This window comes from Oncorhynchus mykiss, chromosome 12 (genome assembly GCF_057628025.1).
Source record: "Oncorhynchus mykiss isolate SJ-2025 chromosome 12, ASM5762802v1, whole genome shotgun sequence".
NCBI lineage: Eukaryota > Metazoa > Chordata > Actinopteri > Salmoniformes > Salmonidae > Oncorhynchus > Oncorhynchus mykiss.
Genome location: NC_143033.1, coordinates 13,239,968 through 13,256,807, shown reverse-complemented (window position 1 = coordinate 13,256,807; position 16,840 = coordinate 13,239,968). Strand labels below are relative to the sequence as shown.

The window sequence follows — 16,840 nt, the reverse complement described above, 5'->3', positions numbered from 1 at the left end:
ATTATGGCCACTATTTGGTTGTTAGATATTGTATATTCAAACATTGTGTGTTGAGTAGCCGTAGCCTAGCTTTAATACGGTTGTTAGAATCCCAGTAAGCAACGTTGACATCGGGTGCATTTATGTGCTGAATGAAAGGGGAAAATATGTCTTTTGCGTTATTTACGTTATTTAGAGAGGTTCAAAATATATATTTTGGACTCATTGATTTTATGGCCAAATTTCAGTTTCGCATACATTCTCAATTAATTAAACATTATATCACAATAATACCTTTTCAAGCCTCTTAATATAGGAAAGATGAGCCAACTGAAGATTGTCCCTAACCAAAAATATATGTAATTGGATTTGAAATCAAGGTTGGTACTGACTGCACACCAAAAAGACAACCGGTCCTGATAGGACCAGAAAAAAATGTCGCCGTCGGTAACTGTGATGACAATAATCGCTCATAAACCAAAGCTACTTTTTCTAAATGTTTAAACGCACACCAGCAGCAGGTTATCAATTCCTTTAAAAACCCGTTAAAATGTGCGCAAATAGTAGCCTACTATAAGCAAATAGTTACATTGTATCATGCAGGTGATACAATTTTCTCACAGGGCTTTTGGTGCGGAAGTTGTAATTTAAAACCTTCCACCGATACTGCCAAGGAAAGAGATTCATCTTGAGGGGGGTTTAAAATTGAGGAAAACACCATTTTCCTTATTGCTGACGCGGACTGGGAGCTGTAGCTACATGCAGTAGCTTGGACTGCTACATCCACCATGTTTCTTTGGGTTTTAGTTTTAGGGGCCTTCGTTTCTAGATCAGAATGTTACTTTTCGGAGGAGAAATATCCAGAAGAATCGAAAATGCAGCCGCCAACGGTTGTTATTGCGATCATTGCTCGGAACGCGGCGCATTCCTTGCCTTACTACCTCGGAGCATTGGAGAGACTGAACTATCCCAAAGCACGCATTTCTGTTTGGTAGGTGGCAGACGTCCTGCCAGCGCTCTTTCCCTGGCCGCTATTTGTTAAAATGTAATTTTTATCAAACTCGTGGGCGATCAATGGCATTTGGATTAGATTAAGAATACCTCTCGTCCCCAAATCGCCAATCCCCATAATCCCGTTAGAACCATTAATCTCCTAACAAAATACAATGCTTCAGCTTCTATTGGGTACTCTAATTATGCTTTCTTTATTTTTCTCCAATGCAGAGTTCATGAAGTAATATTTTAAACCATTGTATTATGCAATTTTCACATTAGCCTGTACTTTACACCAGACTTTCCTTGCTGGATATATGTTTTCCAGTTTCTTGAAGTACTTTGGAAATCCAATTTATTTCTATGTTGAAGCTGAAATAGTATTTTCATTCCTTTTTCCATAGACACTCTTATCCAGGGAAATGTTCAGTACATTTCCAGTACAGTTCATACTGTACTGGGCCCCTGTGGGAATTGAACCCACAACCTTAGCTTTGCAAGTTCCATGCTCTCCCAACTGAGCCACATCATCACATCTCATCATCACAAACCACTTGATGTCTCAATGTACTCAATACTGTATTGGTCATTGTTTGTCATCATGCTGATAGAAAGTCTACAGGTACAAACCTAGATGACCAGCCTATGTACAATACAGTCATGTACATTTCCATTAAGTGGTTTGTAAGGATGGTCAATTAATACTGCTCAAAAAAGTGGTTGTTTTCAATGTTATTTGATCAAGAAAAATATTTAATTTGGTGTGGATGTTTTGTGTCTTTGCTGATAACCTAAATATTTGAGGACAGGGGATTGTTCTTTCTGGATGCCATTAGAATGACAGTCACAGACAAAAGGACAGGGGATTGTTCTTTCTGGATCCCATTAGAATGACAGTCACAGAGAAAAGGACAGGGGATTGTTCTTTCTGGATCATTAGAATGACAGTCACAGAGAAAAGGACAGGGGTTGTTCTTTCTGGATCATTAGAATGACAGTCACAGAGAAAAAGACAGGGGAAAGTTATTTCTGGATCCCATTAGAATGACAGTCACAGAGAAAAGGAGAGGGGAATGTTCTTTCTGGATCCCATTAGAATGACAGTCACAGAGAAAAGGACAGGGGAATGTTCTTTCTGGATCCCATTAGAATGACAGTCACAGAGAAAAGGACAGGGGAATGTTCTTTCTGGATCATTAGAATGACAGTCACAGAGAAATTGTACAGGACAACAACTCTTACAAGATCAACTATTGAATCCTGCTAGATACTGTTCTTAATTATACATCTATCTTTTTGCCAAAGCAGATATGCTGAAAAAAGTATTTTTTCCCGCTACAAATGTCTCTATCGGTCCGCTAATACTAGTTAAGACACAGTGCATTACTTTTGTGACTTTCTTATATTTTATAAACAGTACCAGTCAAAAGTTTGGACACACCTACTCATTCAATGTCTTCACTATTATTCTACAATGTAGAAAATAGCCAAAATGAAGAAAAAAAACCTGGAATGAGTAGGTGTGTCCAAACCTTTGACTGGTACTGTATATATGTATATACATGTTTTTTTGAACAAAACAAATGTTCAGAATTTTCAGGGGTGCTGCAGCAGCCTCAGAACCCCTACCTCCCTTGGCAATGGGCACACCTGATTCAATTAGTCAAAGGCTTGATGATTAGTTGCCTAATTGAATCAGGTATGCCAGTTTAGGGTTAAGACAAAATCTGTAAAAAGTCCTGGGGCCAAGGAGTGGGTTAGGTGTGTCTATGTCCCCATGTCAGACAGTGTGTCTATGTCCCCATGTCCGCAGGGCAGCGACAGATCACAATGCTGACAACACTACAGCTGTTCTGAGAGAATGGCTGACAGTCATGCAACAGTTTTATCACTACGTGGAATGGAGGCCTATGGAGCATCCTACGTAGGTTTGAGTTGTGTTCAGCATTATCTTGTTTTCTTCTAGAAGTATGCATGCTTGTACGTGTGTGTGTGTGTTGACACAGTTGATTAGCTCTGAAAAACCCTTGATTATCAGCTCATTTGTATAAACTCTGTATTAGCTTACCTGAACATCCGGACAGTAGTAGCAGTAGCCGACAGCTGAGCCTCAACTCACAATGTAACTTTAAAACACAGTGTGAATAGAAAAGAAAGCCTTAAATAAATGTTTGGTGTTTACAGAGCCTGGTGACAACAGTACTACCTGACCTGAGGTCACCTCTCATTTTCTCTCTCTAAGTACCTCAAAGCAATGCAGAAATGATGCTGTAGCATGCCTCTGCATGTGTGTGTGTGTGTGTGTGTGTGTCGGTTGGTGTGCGTCGGTTGGTGTGTGTGTGTGTCTCATTCTGACTCCCTCACAGGTCCTACCCAGGAGAGATGGGGCCTAAATACTGGAGCAACGGCAGATATGAATACCTGATGAAACTTAAACAGGCTGCTCTCAACTTCGCCAAGACACGCTGGGCTGACTACATACTGGTACAGTCACATGTCTACTCTGTCCTCTGGCCTACAAGTAGCATCATATCTACTCTGTCCTCTGGCCTACAAGTAGAATCATATCTACTCTGTCCTCTGGGTTTACAAGTAGGATCATATCTACTCTGTCCTCTGGGTTACAAGTAGAATCATATCTACTCTGTCCTCTGGGTTTACAAGTAGGATCATATCTACTCTGTCCTCTGGCCTACAAGTAGAATCATATCTACTCTGTCCTCTGGCCTACAAGTAGCATCATATCTACTCTGTCCTCTGGCCTACAAGTAGAATCATATCTACTCTGTCCTCTGGGTTTACAAGCAGCATCATATCTACTCTGTCCTCTGGCCTACAAGTAGAATCATATCTACTCTGTCCTCTGGGTTTACAAGTAGGATCATATCTACTCTGTCCTCTGGCCTACAAGTAGCATCATATCTACTCTGTCCTCTGGGTTACAAGTAGAATCATATCTACTCTGTCCTCTGGGTTACAAGTAGAATCATATCTACTCTGTCCTCTGGCCTACAAGTAGCATCATATCTACTCTGTCCTCTGGCCTACAAGTAGCATCATATCTACTCTGTCCTCTGGCCTACAAGTAGAATCATATCTACTCTGTCCTCTGGGTTACAAGTAGAATCATATCTACTCTGTCCTCTGGTTTACAAGTAGCATCATATCTACTCTGTCCTCTGGCCTACAAGTAGCATCATATCTACTCTGTCCTCTGGCCTACAAGTAGAATCATATCTACTCTGTCCTCTGGGTTACAAGTAGAATCATATCTACTCTGTCCTCTGGTTTACAAGTAGGATCATATCTACTCTGTCCTCTGGCCTACAAGTAGCATCATATCTACTCTGTCCTCTGGCCTACAAGTAGAATCATATCTACTCTGTCCTCTGGCCTACAAGTAGCATCATATCTACTCTGTCCTCTGGCCTACAAGTAGCATCATATCTACTCTGTCCTCTGGCCTACAAGTAGCATCATATCTACTCTGTCCTCTGGCCTACAAGTAGCATCATATCTACTCTGTCCTCTGGCCTACAAGTAGCATCATATCTACTCTGTCCTCTGGCCTACAAGTAGCATCATATCTACTCTGTCCTCTGGCCTACAAGTAGCATCATATCTACTCTGCCTCTGGCCTACAAGTAGCATCATATCTACTCTGTCCTCTGGCCTACAAGTAGAATCATATCTACTCTGCCTCTGGCCAAGAAGTAGCATCATATCTACTCTGTCCTCTGGCCTGCAAGCAGCATCATATCTACTCTGTCCTCTGGCCTGCAAGCAGCATCATATCTACTCTGCCTCTGGCCAAGAAGTAGCATCATATCTACTCTGTCCTCTGGCCTACAAGTAGCATCATATCTACTCTGTCCTCTGGGTTTACAAGTAGCATCATATCTACTCTGTCCTCTGGCCTACAAGTAGAATCATATCTACTCTGTCCTCTGGCCTACAAGCAGCATCATATCTACTCTGCCTCTGGCCAAGAAGTAGCATCATATCTACTCTGTCCTCTGGCCTGCAAGCAGCATCATATCTACTCTGCCTCTGGCCAAGAAGTAGCATCATATCTACTCTGTCCTCTGGCCTACAAGCAGCATCATATCTACTCTGCCTCTGGCCAAGAAGTAGCATCATATCTACTCTGTCCTCTGGCCTACAAGCAGCATCATATCTACTCTGCCTCTGGCCAAGAAGTAGCATCATATCTACTCTGTCCTCTGGGTTTACAAGTAGAATCATATCTACTCTGTCCTCTGGCCTACAAGTAGCATCATATCTACTCTGTCCTCTGGCCTACAAGTAGCATCATATCTACTCTGTCCTCTGGCTTACAAGCAGCATCATATCTACTCTGCCTCTGGCCAAGAAGTAGCATCATATCTACTCTGTCCTCTGGGTTTACAAGTAGAATCATATCTACTCTGTCCTCTGGCCTACAAGTAGCATCATATCTACTCTGTCCTCTGGCCTACAAGTAGAATCATATCTACTCTGTCCTCTGGGTTGCAAGTAGCATCATATCTACTCTGTCCTCTGGCCTACAAGCAGCATCATATCTACTCTGCCTCTGGCCAAGAAGTAGCATCATATCTACTCTGTCCTCTGGGTTACAAGTAGCATCATATCTACTCTGTCCTCTGGGTTTACAAGTAGAATCATATCTACTCTGTCCTCTGGGTTACAAGTAGAATCATATCTACTCTGTCCCCTGGCCTACAAGTAGCATCATATCATATCATCAGGGTTCAGGGTTAAATTCTTGGACCGACTCTCTTCTCTGTATACATCAATGAGGTCGCTCTTGCTGCTGGTGAGTCTCTGATCCACCTCTACGCAGACGACACCATTCTGTATACTTCTGGCCCTTCTTTGGACACTGTGTTGACAACCCTCCAGGCAAGCTTCAATGCCATACAACTCTCCTTCCGTGGCCTCCAATTGCTCTTAAATACAAGTAAAACTAAATGCATGCTCTTCAACCGATCGCTACCTGTACCTACCCGCCTGTCCAACATTACTACTCTGGACGGCTCTGACTTAGAATACGTGGACAACTACAAATACTTAGGTGTCTGGTTAGATTGTAAACTCTCCTTCCAGACCCATATCAAACATCTCCAATCCAAAGTTAAATCTAGAATTGGCTTCCTATTTCGCAACAAAGCATCCTTCACTCATGCTGCCAAACATACCCTTGTAAAACTGACCATCCTACCAATCCTCAACTTTGGCGATGTCACTTACAAAATAGCCTCCAATACCCTACTCAACAAATTGGATGCAGTCTATCACAGTGCAATCCGTTTTTGTCACCAAAGCCCCATATACTACCCACCATTGCGACCTGTACGCTCTCGTTGGCTGGCCCTCGCTTCATACTCGTCGCCAAACCCACTGGCTCCATGTCATCTACAAGACCCTGCTAGGTAAAGTCCCCCCTTATCTCAGCTCGCTGGTCACCATTGCATCTCCCACACGCTCCAGCAGGTATATCTCTCTAGTCACCCCCAAAACCAATTCTTTCTTTGGCCGCCTCTCCTTCCAGTTCTCTGCTGCCAATGACTGGAACGAACTATAAAAATCTCTGAAACTGGAAACACTTATCTCCCTCACTAGCTTTAAGCACCAACTGTCAGAGCAGCTCACAGATTACGGCACCTGTACATAGCCCACCTATAATTTAGCCCAAACAACTACCTCTTTCCCTACTGTATTTCATTAATTTATTTATTTTGCTCCTTTGCACCCCATTATTTTAATTTCTACTTTGCACATTCTCCCATTGCAAATCTACCATTCCAGTGTTTTACTTGCTATATTGTATTTACTTTGCCACCATGGCCTTTTTTGCCTTTACCTCCCTTATCTCACCTCATTTGCTCACATCGTATATAGACTTGTTTATACTGTATTATTGACTGTATGTTTGTTTTACTCCATGTGTAACTCTGTGTCGTTGTATGTGTCGAACTGCTTTGCTTTATCTTGGCCAGGTCGCAATTGTAAATGAGAACTTGTTCTCAACTTGCCTACCTGGTTAAATAAAGGTAAAATAAAATAAAATAAATATCTACTCTGTCCTCTGTACTACAAGTAGTATCATAGCTTTCTTTCATTACCCACATACAGAGTGTGACCCTGCTATGGTTGTTACCAAAAAGATCAGTGTGCTTTGGTTTCAACCGCCTCACTAAACACACCGTGTCATCCGTTGACCATCTCTGTCTGTGCCCTTGATCTCCACGATATTATTATTATATAATATGATAATATATCATATTATTACATCTCTGTCTCCTCCAGTACGCTGACACAGACAACATCCTGACCAACCCAGAGACTCTGAACCTTCTGATAGCAGAGAACAAGTCTGTTGTGGCCCCCATGCTGGACTCTCAGGGAGCCTACTCCAACTACTGGTGCGGCATCACTCCCCAAGTAAGACAGTAAAGATCTGAGCCAGCACAGTGGGTTGTGGGTAGGCACGATTGTGTGAAATGGAAAGTTGGTTTGTATAAATGCGATTAAAGACCATATTGTTTTCATTTCAATCATTAATTTACATGGGGACAGATGCAATTAAAACATTGACACATTGAATGTACAAACAGTCAGATACGTTGCAGCTTATGCTAATTTCCAGTACCCTGTGTGTCTGTTCCCAGGGTTACTACCGGCGTACAGCTGAGTATTTCCCCACCAGACAGCGCCACCGGCTAGGCTGCTACCCGGTGCCCATGGTCCACTCTACCTTCCTGCTGGACATGAGGAAGACGGGTATGAAGAAGCTGGCCTTCCACCCTCCTCACCTGGACTACTCCTGGCCCTTCGATGACATCATCGTCTTCGCCTTCTCCTGCCGCGTCTCAGGTTGGGGTCTACAGTACAGCATGTACATTATGATGCACACACAGTCAGTCATGAACGAACGTGCACCCACACACTTTTAGTCTAATAACGTGCACCCACACACACTTAGTCTAATAACGTGCACCCACACACACTTAGTCTAATAACGTGCACCCACACACACTTAGTCTAATAACGTGCACCCACACACACTTAGTCTAATAACGTGCACCCACACACACTTAGTCTAATAACGTGCACCCACACACACTTAGTCTAATAACGTGCACCCACACACACTTAGTCTAATAACGTGCAATCGCAAGCATCCACATCCCTGCTGCTGGGGTGTAATCAGTGTGTTCCTTGTGTAAAAGGCTAGATGATTACATGCACATGTTGCTGGCACGTCGAGGCCATGGAGGCCATGTTTAATAACAGAGTTTATTGTACTGTGTTTTCCAGAGGTGCAGATGTACCTGTGTAACAAGGTGAGGTATGGTTACTTGAACGTCCCAGCCAAACCTCACCACACCATAGAGGACGACAGCATCAGCTTTAGTCATCTCATCCTGGAGGCCACCAGTAAGAAACCTTATTTGGTCGTTTTTTTACATAATTCTAAAGTTATTTAAGAGTCGGTGTCTAACAGTAATAGATGTGTAATAACTAGGTAATAACGGTAAAAATACCACGTCTCTATGTTCTTCCCCCAGTCGATGGCCCCCCCATGGCCCCCTCCAAATACGTGAGCCTCTTCCCCAAACAGAGAGACCTCATGGGCTTCGATGAGGTGAGACAAAGGCCAGGAGCCCAAACTCCTCATCACCTACCTGAATAGATTAAATAATTAGCAGTGGCTTGGAACACTGCTGTAGACTATTTACATCAAATTACATTTTATCTGTCACACGCGCGAAAACAGGTATAGACCTTACCGTGAAGTATAGACCTTACCGTGAAGTATAGACCTTACCGTGAAGTATAGACCTTACCGAGAAGTATAGACCTTACCGTGAAGTATAGACCTTACCGAGAACTATAGACCTTACCGTGAAGTATAGATCTTACCGTGAAGTATAGACCTTACCGTGAAGTATAGACCTTACCGTGAAGTATAGACCTTACCGTGAAGTATAGACCTTACCGTGAAGTATAGACCTTACCGTGAAGTATAGACCTTACCGTGAAGTATAGACCTTACCGTGAAGTATAGACCTTACCGTGAAGTATAGACCTTACTGTGAAGTATAGACCTTACCGTGAAGTATAGACCTTACTGAGAAGTATAGACCTTACCGAGAAGTATAGACCTTACCGTGAAGTATAGACCTTACTGAGAAGTATAGACCTTACCGTGAAGTATAGACCTTACTGAGAAGTATAGACCTTACCGTGAAGTATAGACCTTACCGTGAAGTATAGACCTTACCGAGAAGTATAGACCTTACCGTGAAGTATAGACCTTACCGAGAAGTATAGACCTTACCGTGAAGTATAGACCTTACTGTGAAGTATAGACCTTACCGAGAAGTATAGACCTTACCGTGAAGTGATTACTTACAAGCCCTTTACCAATAATGCAGTTTTAAAAAATAGATTTAGTAAAATATTTACTAAATAAACTAAAGTAAAACATGTAATAAATAGTTACATAGTGCGGATAATAAATAACAATAATGCGGATATATACAGCGGGTACCAAGTCAATGTGCGGGGGTACAGGTTAGTTAGGGTAATTTATACATGTACAGTAGGTAGGGGTAAAATGACTATACATAGATGACGCCCGACGGGGTGTGGTATACGGTCTGATATACCACGGCTGTCAGCCAATCAGCATTCAGTGCTCGAACCACTCAGTTTATAATGGTAGTATGATCTCTCACGCTCAATATAAGATATACTTTATTAGTTCATACAGGATAGACATTTGTCTTCTACTTTTGACTCAACCCCTCTGATATACACACACAATCTATGGATCACTGTGTCTCTGAGTTGACCCTTGACCTCTGACCCTGGCTGTCCTGTGTTGTAGGTGTACCTGATTAACCTGCGTCGTCGTCAGGACCGTAGAGACAGGATGCTGTATTCTCTCAATGAGCTGGAGATAGATGTCAAGGTGGTGGACGCCATCGATGGAGGGTGAGAATTAGCCTGCGAATCCTGACTCATTTGTGCTACGTTTCACTAAACAAGAGTTGAATTCAGTCTGGATGTCCAGGCTAGGTGAGGATACAAAGCTTGGCATAGCTGTGGCTCTGAGGGAGGTTTAGAGAGAGTTGGAGACTATGATGTCGGTGTGTGTCCTGCAGAGCTCTGAACAGCAGTGATATAAAGATTCTGGGAGTGGACATACTGCCTGGTTACTATGACCCGTTCTCTCGCCGTACCCTGACCAAAGGAGAGGTGGGATGCTTCCTAAGTCATTACTACATCTGGAAGGAGGTGAGGAGCACAGACACACACACAGCCACGGACACACACACACACACACACGCGCACACACACACACACACACACACACACGGACTCGGACACACACACACACACACACACACACGGACACACACACACACACACACACACACACACACACACACACACACACACACACACCTTGGGCCATGGGACCTGGAGGGCCATGTCAGTAGGAGCTTAATTGGCTCGTTCAGTAAAGTAGAAAAGCCTCTGAGGTCTGTAATTAGAGCTTATTTAAACGACATGTCCCCCCCCCCCCACCTCTTAGATGGTAGACCAGCAGATGGACAAGGCGCTGATCTTCGAGGATGACGTGCGTTTCCAGGCCAACTTCAAGCGCCGCGTACTGCGTCTGATGGAGGAGGTGGAGATGGTGGAGCTGGACTGGGACATCATGTGAGTCACTGTCACAAACGGTCACCCTGGTGACCAGATGACTACTGCCTACCCGTGTTGCCATGAAGAGGAAAGGGCCTAGCTGCCCTGGACTCATTTTGTATGATAAACTAATCTGGGTGAGGAAGGAGGGAGGAGGAGGGAGAATGAGGAGGAGGAGGAGGGGGGAGGAGAAGGAGGAGGAGAGGGGGAGGAGGAGGGGGAGGAGAGAAGGAGGAGGAGACGGAGGAGGGGGAGGAGGAGAAGGTGGAGGGGAGGAGGAGGAGGAGACGGAGGAGGAGACAGAGGAGGAGGAGGTGGAGGAGGAGGAGACGGAGTAGGAGGTAGAAGAGGAGCAGGGGGAGGAGGAGGTGGAGGAGGAGGAGACGGAGGAGTAGGTGGAAGAGGAGCAGGGGGAGGAGGAGGTGGAGGAGTAGGTGGAAGAGGATGGGGGAGGAGGGGAAGGGGAAGGAGAAGGTGAAGTAGGAGGAAGAGTAGAGTAGGGTCGGAGAGCCTATTTCAACAGCATTATTCCACAGATATTCTATAACATGTAAAGTCATACTGGGTGGGGTTAGTCTGGACAGAGGACAGATAGGGTCAGTCAGAGTACTGACCCTGTCTGTCCAGTACTCTGACTGACCCTGTCTCTCTCTCCTCTGTCCAGTACTCTGACTAACCCTGTCTCTCTCTCTCCTCTGTCCAGTACTCTGACTGACTCTGTCTGTCCTCTGTCCAGTACTCTGACTAACTCTGTCTGTCCTCTGTCCCCAGTTACCTGGGCCGTAAGCAGGTGAAGCCAGGTGATGAGGAGGTGGTGGAGAACGTGAGGAACCTGGTGGTAGCAGACTATTCCTACTGGACCCTGTCCTATGCCATCTCTCTCCAGGGTGCCCAGAAACTGCTCAACGCTGAACCCCTCTCCAAGATGCTGCCCGTCGACGAATTCTTACCCATCATGTACGACAAACACACCAAGTAAGTACCTCAACTGTTTAAAAAAAATAAATAAATATTATTGTATTTATTTAGCCATTCTTAAGATGTTCTCAGATCACTGAGACCAGACACACCAAGTAGGTGGAACTGAAACCTGAATAATTATGTTAGCTCGCCCTGTGCTAATTGCCTATACCCCTCAAATTCAACTCTGGACCTCGAAGCCAGTTCCACTGCATTTTTTCATTATTGTCCTCTAATCAGGGACTGATTTAGACCTGGGACACCAGACAGGATTGTAATGTGCAGGAGATCCAGGTTCAAACCCAGTTGGTATGTAAGTTTGACAACAATGCTCCATAGGGGAGGGAGCTGGTGAAACGAAGTAGCCAAATTGTCTTTGAAAAGTAGTGTCATAAGTTCTCAAGAATCAGCTCCAAGATAGTCCAGTACCACCCTGGGATCGTTCCTGAAAGATTTGTTTTACTAGGACCATCCTTCATCCATTGCCAATGGAACTTAATATGATTTTAGTGCTACAAAGCTGTCAGGCAACTCTGCTTTGTGCCATTAAAAATTGCATTTCATCTTGTGTAACTTGTTCTGACCCTTTGCCAGCATTGAACTGCCAAAGCTATAGCAACAACCTATAGCAACACCCTATAGCAACAACCTATAGCAACACCCTATAGCAACAACCTATAGCAACAACCTATAGCAACAACCTATAGCAACAACCTATAGCAACAACCTATAGCAACACCCTATAGCAACAACCTATAGCAAACACCCTATAGCAACAACCTATAGCAACACCCTATAGCAACAACCTATAGCAACACCCTATAGCAACACCCTATAGCAACACCCTATAGCAACAACCTATAGCAACACCCTATAGCGACAACCTATAGCGACAACCTATAGCAACAACCTATAGCAACAACCTATAGCAACAACTCCTAATTAGCTTCAGTTTTGGATAAACGTTAAGCATAAATGTAGCTTTGGAATGGACAGATTTGAAAACCACTGTTACAATCACCAGCCTATGGTTTCACATCTATAGCCTCCCATTGATGTTCACCTTCCTGTGAACACATTCTTAGCTCAACTCTTAAAAGCCTGCTTTTAAAATAGCTTGCCACAATTAAAATGTTCCCTCTAATTCTGAAACGCATTCACATTTTAGTTATGTCAAGAAGTCCAAATGTTTTGTACTTTGCTTCATGTTAGTTTTAGTCTCTGCTGACTGACTTGGCTTGTTGTAGCGTTCCAGGTTCATGTGGTCAACTCCCTGTCTCTCTCTCTGGCTGCATGACATGTGTCTGCCAGACCAAGCTAATAGAACCCAGAGCCTCTCTGAGCCAATGGGAACCAGGCATGCATCCAGAAGTCTGTTAGAATGCCTTTGCGTTCTGTTGAGAATTCCTGTGTGTTCTGTGTTCCGTTGAGAATGCCTTAGTGTTCTGTTGAGAATTCCTGTGTGTTCTGTGTTCCGTTGAGAATGCCTTAGTGTTCTGTCATGTGTGGAAACCTGGCCAGCTGCCATCATCCCTAGTCCTTGTCCCCCTCCCCCTTCCCATCCTCTTCCCTGTGTGGTTCTGCTTCAATATGCTTGGAGTTGATTCTGGGTCTTCTGACTAACTGATTCATTCTTTCCAAGAGTTGCCCAACCCACAAACTTATTCCCAGTACTTCTATTATAACCTTGTTTCCACAAAATATATTTCATGTCATTTCATCTCTCTTTGTAATGTTTCGAAATGACCAGTACATTTTAAAACTGTTACCTTTCATAGGATTACATTTTATCTGTGTATTGTTGCCCACCATAACACTGTATCATGTATGACGAAGTGTGGCCCTGTTCTGGATATTTACATACGCTCTCAAGCTATGTACATGACAGGCTAGTTTTTATCTCCTTAGTGGGAGTTTTAACATCAGACGTAATATTGTCATCGTCCTGTGACCAATGTACAGTGCCTTGCGAAAGTATTCGGCCTCCTTGAACTTTGCGACCTTTTGCCACATTTCAGGCTTCAAACATAAAGATATAAAACTGTATTTGTTTGTGAAGAATCAACAACAAGTGGGACACAATCATGAAGTGGAACAACATTTATTGGATATTTCAAACTTTTTTAACAAATCAAAAACTGAAAAATTGGGCGTGCAAAATTATTCAGCCCCCTTAAGTTAATACTTTGTAGCGCCACCTTTTGCTGCGATTACAGCTGTAAGTCGCTTGGGGTATGTCTCTATCAGTTTTGCACATCGAGAGACTGAAATGTTTTCCCATTCCTCCTTGCAAAACAGCTCGAGCTCAGTGAGGTTGGATGGAGAGCATTTGTGAACAGCAGTTTTCAGTTCTTTCCACAGATTCTCGATTGGATTCAGGTCTGGACTTTGACTTGGCCATTCTAACACCTGGATATGTTTATTATTGAACCATTCCATTGTAGATTTTGCTTTATGTTTTGGATCATTGTCTTGTTGGAAGACAAATCTCCATCCCAGTCTCAGGTCTTTTGCAGACTCCATCAGGTTTTCTTCCAGAATGGTCCTGTATTTGGCTCCATCCATCTTCCCATCAATTTTAACCATCTTCCCTGTCCCTGCTGAAGAAAAGCAGGCCCAAACCATGATGCTGCCACCACCATGTTTGACAGTGGGGATGGTGTGAGCTGTGTTGCTTTTACGCCAAACATAACGTTGCATTGTTGCCAAAAAGTTCAATTTTGGTTTCATCTGACCAGAGCACCTTCTTCCACATGTTTGGTGTGTCTCCCAGGTGGCTTTTGGCAAACTTTAAACAACACTTTTTATGGATATCTTTAAGAAATGGCTTACTTCTTGCCACACGTCCATAAAGGCCAGATTTGTGCAATATACGACTGATTGTTGTCCTATGGACAGTGTCTCCCACCTCAGCTGTAGATCTCTGCAGTTCATCCAGAGTGATCATGGGCCTCTTGGCTGCATCTCTGATCAGTCTTCTCCTTGTATGAGCTGAAAGTTTAGAGGGACGGCCAGGTCTTGGTAGATTTGCAGTGGTCTGATACTCCTTCCATTTCAATATTATCGCTTGCACAGTGCTCCTTGGGATGTTTAAAGCTTGGGAAATCTTTTTGTATCCAAATCCGGCTTTAAACTTCTTCACAACAGTATCTCGGACCTGCCTGGTGTGTTCCTTGTTCTTCATGATGCTCTCTGCGCTTTTAACGGACCTCTGAGACTATCACAGTGCAGGTGCATTTATACGGAGACTTGATTACACACAGGTGGATTGTATTTATCATCATTAGTCATTTAGGTCAACATTTGATCATTCAGAGATCCTCACTGAACTTCTGGAGAGAGTTTGCTGCACTGAAAGTAAAGGGGCTGAATAATTTTGCACGCCCAATTTTTCAGTTTTTGATTTGTTAAAAAAGTTTGAAATATCCAATAAATGTCGTTCCACTTCATGATTGTGTCCCACTTGTTGTTGATTCTTCACAAAAAATACAGTTTTATATCTTTATGTTTGAAGCCTGAAATGTGGCAAAAGGTCGCAAAGTTCAAGGGGGCCGAATACTTTCGCAAGGCACTGTATCTCTAACCTCCCTGTCCTGTTGGTCAACAGTGAGAACTACAAGTCCCACTATCCTAACCGTAACCTGCAGGCGTTCTCCACACGCCCCCTACTGGTGCAACCAGCCCAATACGCCGGGGACCCCAAGTGGGTGAGCGACACAGAGACCTCCACGCTGTGGGACGACGACAACGTGCGAACAGACTGGAGGGGCTCCCACAAAACGCTGAAGGGGGCTCCCCAACCCGACATGCTGCAGACGTCATATAAAGATGAGCTGTAGTTCAACCACACGTATTCATGCCTGATTCACACTGCACGGCCAACCCCATCCTTACTGCGCTGACTTGGAAATGTTCTTTTCACGTTGTTCTTTTACAGCACGGTTCCAAAAACAACTGTGGATGCATAACGAGGCAGGTAGTGTTTGGTTTGACTCGGTAGTGTGAGAAGGGTTACTGGTTATGGTGTCACTGCTGACTGTGCCATTCATCAGCGACACTTCCTTTCTCACTGTATAATTGGCCATTTTGTATTTGGTACGTCGGTCCATAATCACTGGGAGTGACTGAATATACAGACAGCAGTGATGCTGGCGGAGGCTCTATAGACTTGGTCAAGTGCCCCAAGACCTGATTTCAAAGTGTGTGTGGGTTTGTTTGTGTGTGTTCAAATCAAGTGATGCATGTTAGGAATGGCAGCGTTCATGGAAGGACACTCCTATACTGTCAGACACCTTCAAGGGTTGGGGTCAATTTCAAATTGAAGGCATTCAATTCAGGAAGTAAACTGAAATTACATTTCAATTATGGATAAAAAAAAAAATATATATATATATATATATATATATATATATATATATATATATATATATATATATATATATATATATATATATATATATATATATATATATATATATATATATATATATATAGCACAGTTGGGGTCAATTCCTATTGAAGCCAGTCAATTCAGGTAGTGAATTGAATTTAAAATTAATTAAATAAATAAGCTTCTACTTTTCAGTTTATTAAGACGTCATTGAAAAAATAAAATAAATCAATAGGAATTGACCCGAACTGTGCTATTGTGCACTGCAGAGCACTCCAGGGCCTGGGTGAGTGACCCTCACTGTACATCTAGTCACTGGGCGTCAGAAAACAGAAATACTGGAGGAAACCATTCTCTTTTATATCACATTCTACTCATTCTGTGTGGTAATATGTTAGGAGCAGTGTCTCTCTCTAGGCCTGACCTCATGGTAGACTTACACCAGATCAACAGTCCAGAGAGAAGCCTGCAAACCATATTCTCCTGACATCATTGATGGTGTCAGTTGCCACGACAATCAAGTTACATTCTGACTGAGCTCATCTATATTGGTTTGTGTTGATGTATTTTTTCTGTGTACAAATTCTATTATTTGTACAATTCAAATGGACAGTTTTCCTAATTTATTTCTAGCATTATATTGTGCTTTTTGAATGCACAGTATTAAACCCAAGTGCAATGTCGTCTTAATTGTAGTGAAATTCCCTCTGTCAAATAAATGACTATACTGTACCTTGATGTCAAGCAACTTTGAAGATCAAATGTTTTTCAAAAGTAGCACATTTGGCAGAAGCTTTGTCA

At 43.2% G+C, this 16,840-nt stretch overlaps 1 protein-coding gene across 1 annotated transcript; it reads left to right on the top strand.

Moving 5' to 3' along the window:
• The first annotated feature begins 401 nt into the window (after positions 1-401).
• Positions 402-16,046, top strand: LOC110536785 (procollagen galactosyltransferase 2). Its single transcript, XM_036936940.2, has 12 exons — positions 402-970; positions 2,786-2,896; positions 3,339-3,456; positions 7,282-7,416; positions 7,644-7,848; positions 8,293-8,412; positions 8,544-8,620; positions 9,869-9,975; positions 10,146-10,278; positions 10,580-10,707; positions 11,461-11,664; positions 15,257-16,046. The coding sequence occupies exons 1-12, from the start codon at positions 768-770 to the stop codon at positions 15,486-15,488; spliced, it is 1,773 nt and encodes a 590-aa protein (XP_036792835.2). The 5' UTR covers positions 402-767; the 3' UTR covers positions 15,489-16,046.
• Positions 16,047-16,840: the final 794 nt, after the last annotated feature.

Excerpts from the sequence above, each read along its gene's own strand:
- LOC110536785 (XM_036936940.2), top strand. The coding sequence starts at position 768 with ATGTTTCTTTGGGTTTTAGTTTTAGGGGCCTTCGTTTCTAGATCAGAA. Across the intron at positions 10,708-11,460 it reads GAGCTGGACTGGGACATCAT|TTACCTGGGCCGTAAGCAGG; the intron begins GTGAGTCACTGT and ends CTCTGTCCCCAG. Across the intron at positions 11,665-15,256 it reads ATGTACGACAAACACACCAA|TGAGAACTACAAGTCCCACT; the intron begins GTAAGTACCTCA and ends GTTGGTCAACAG.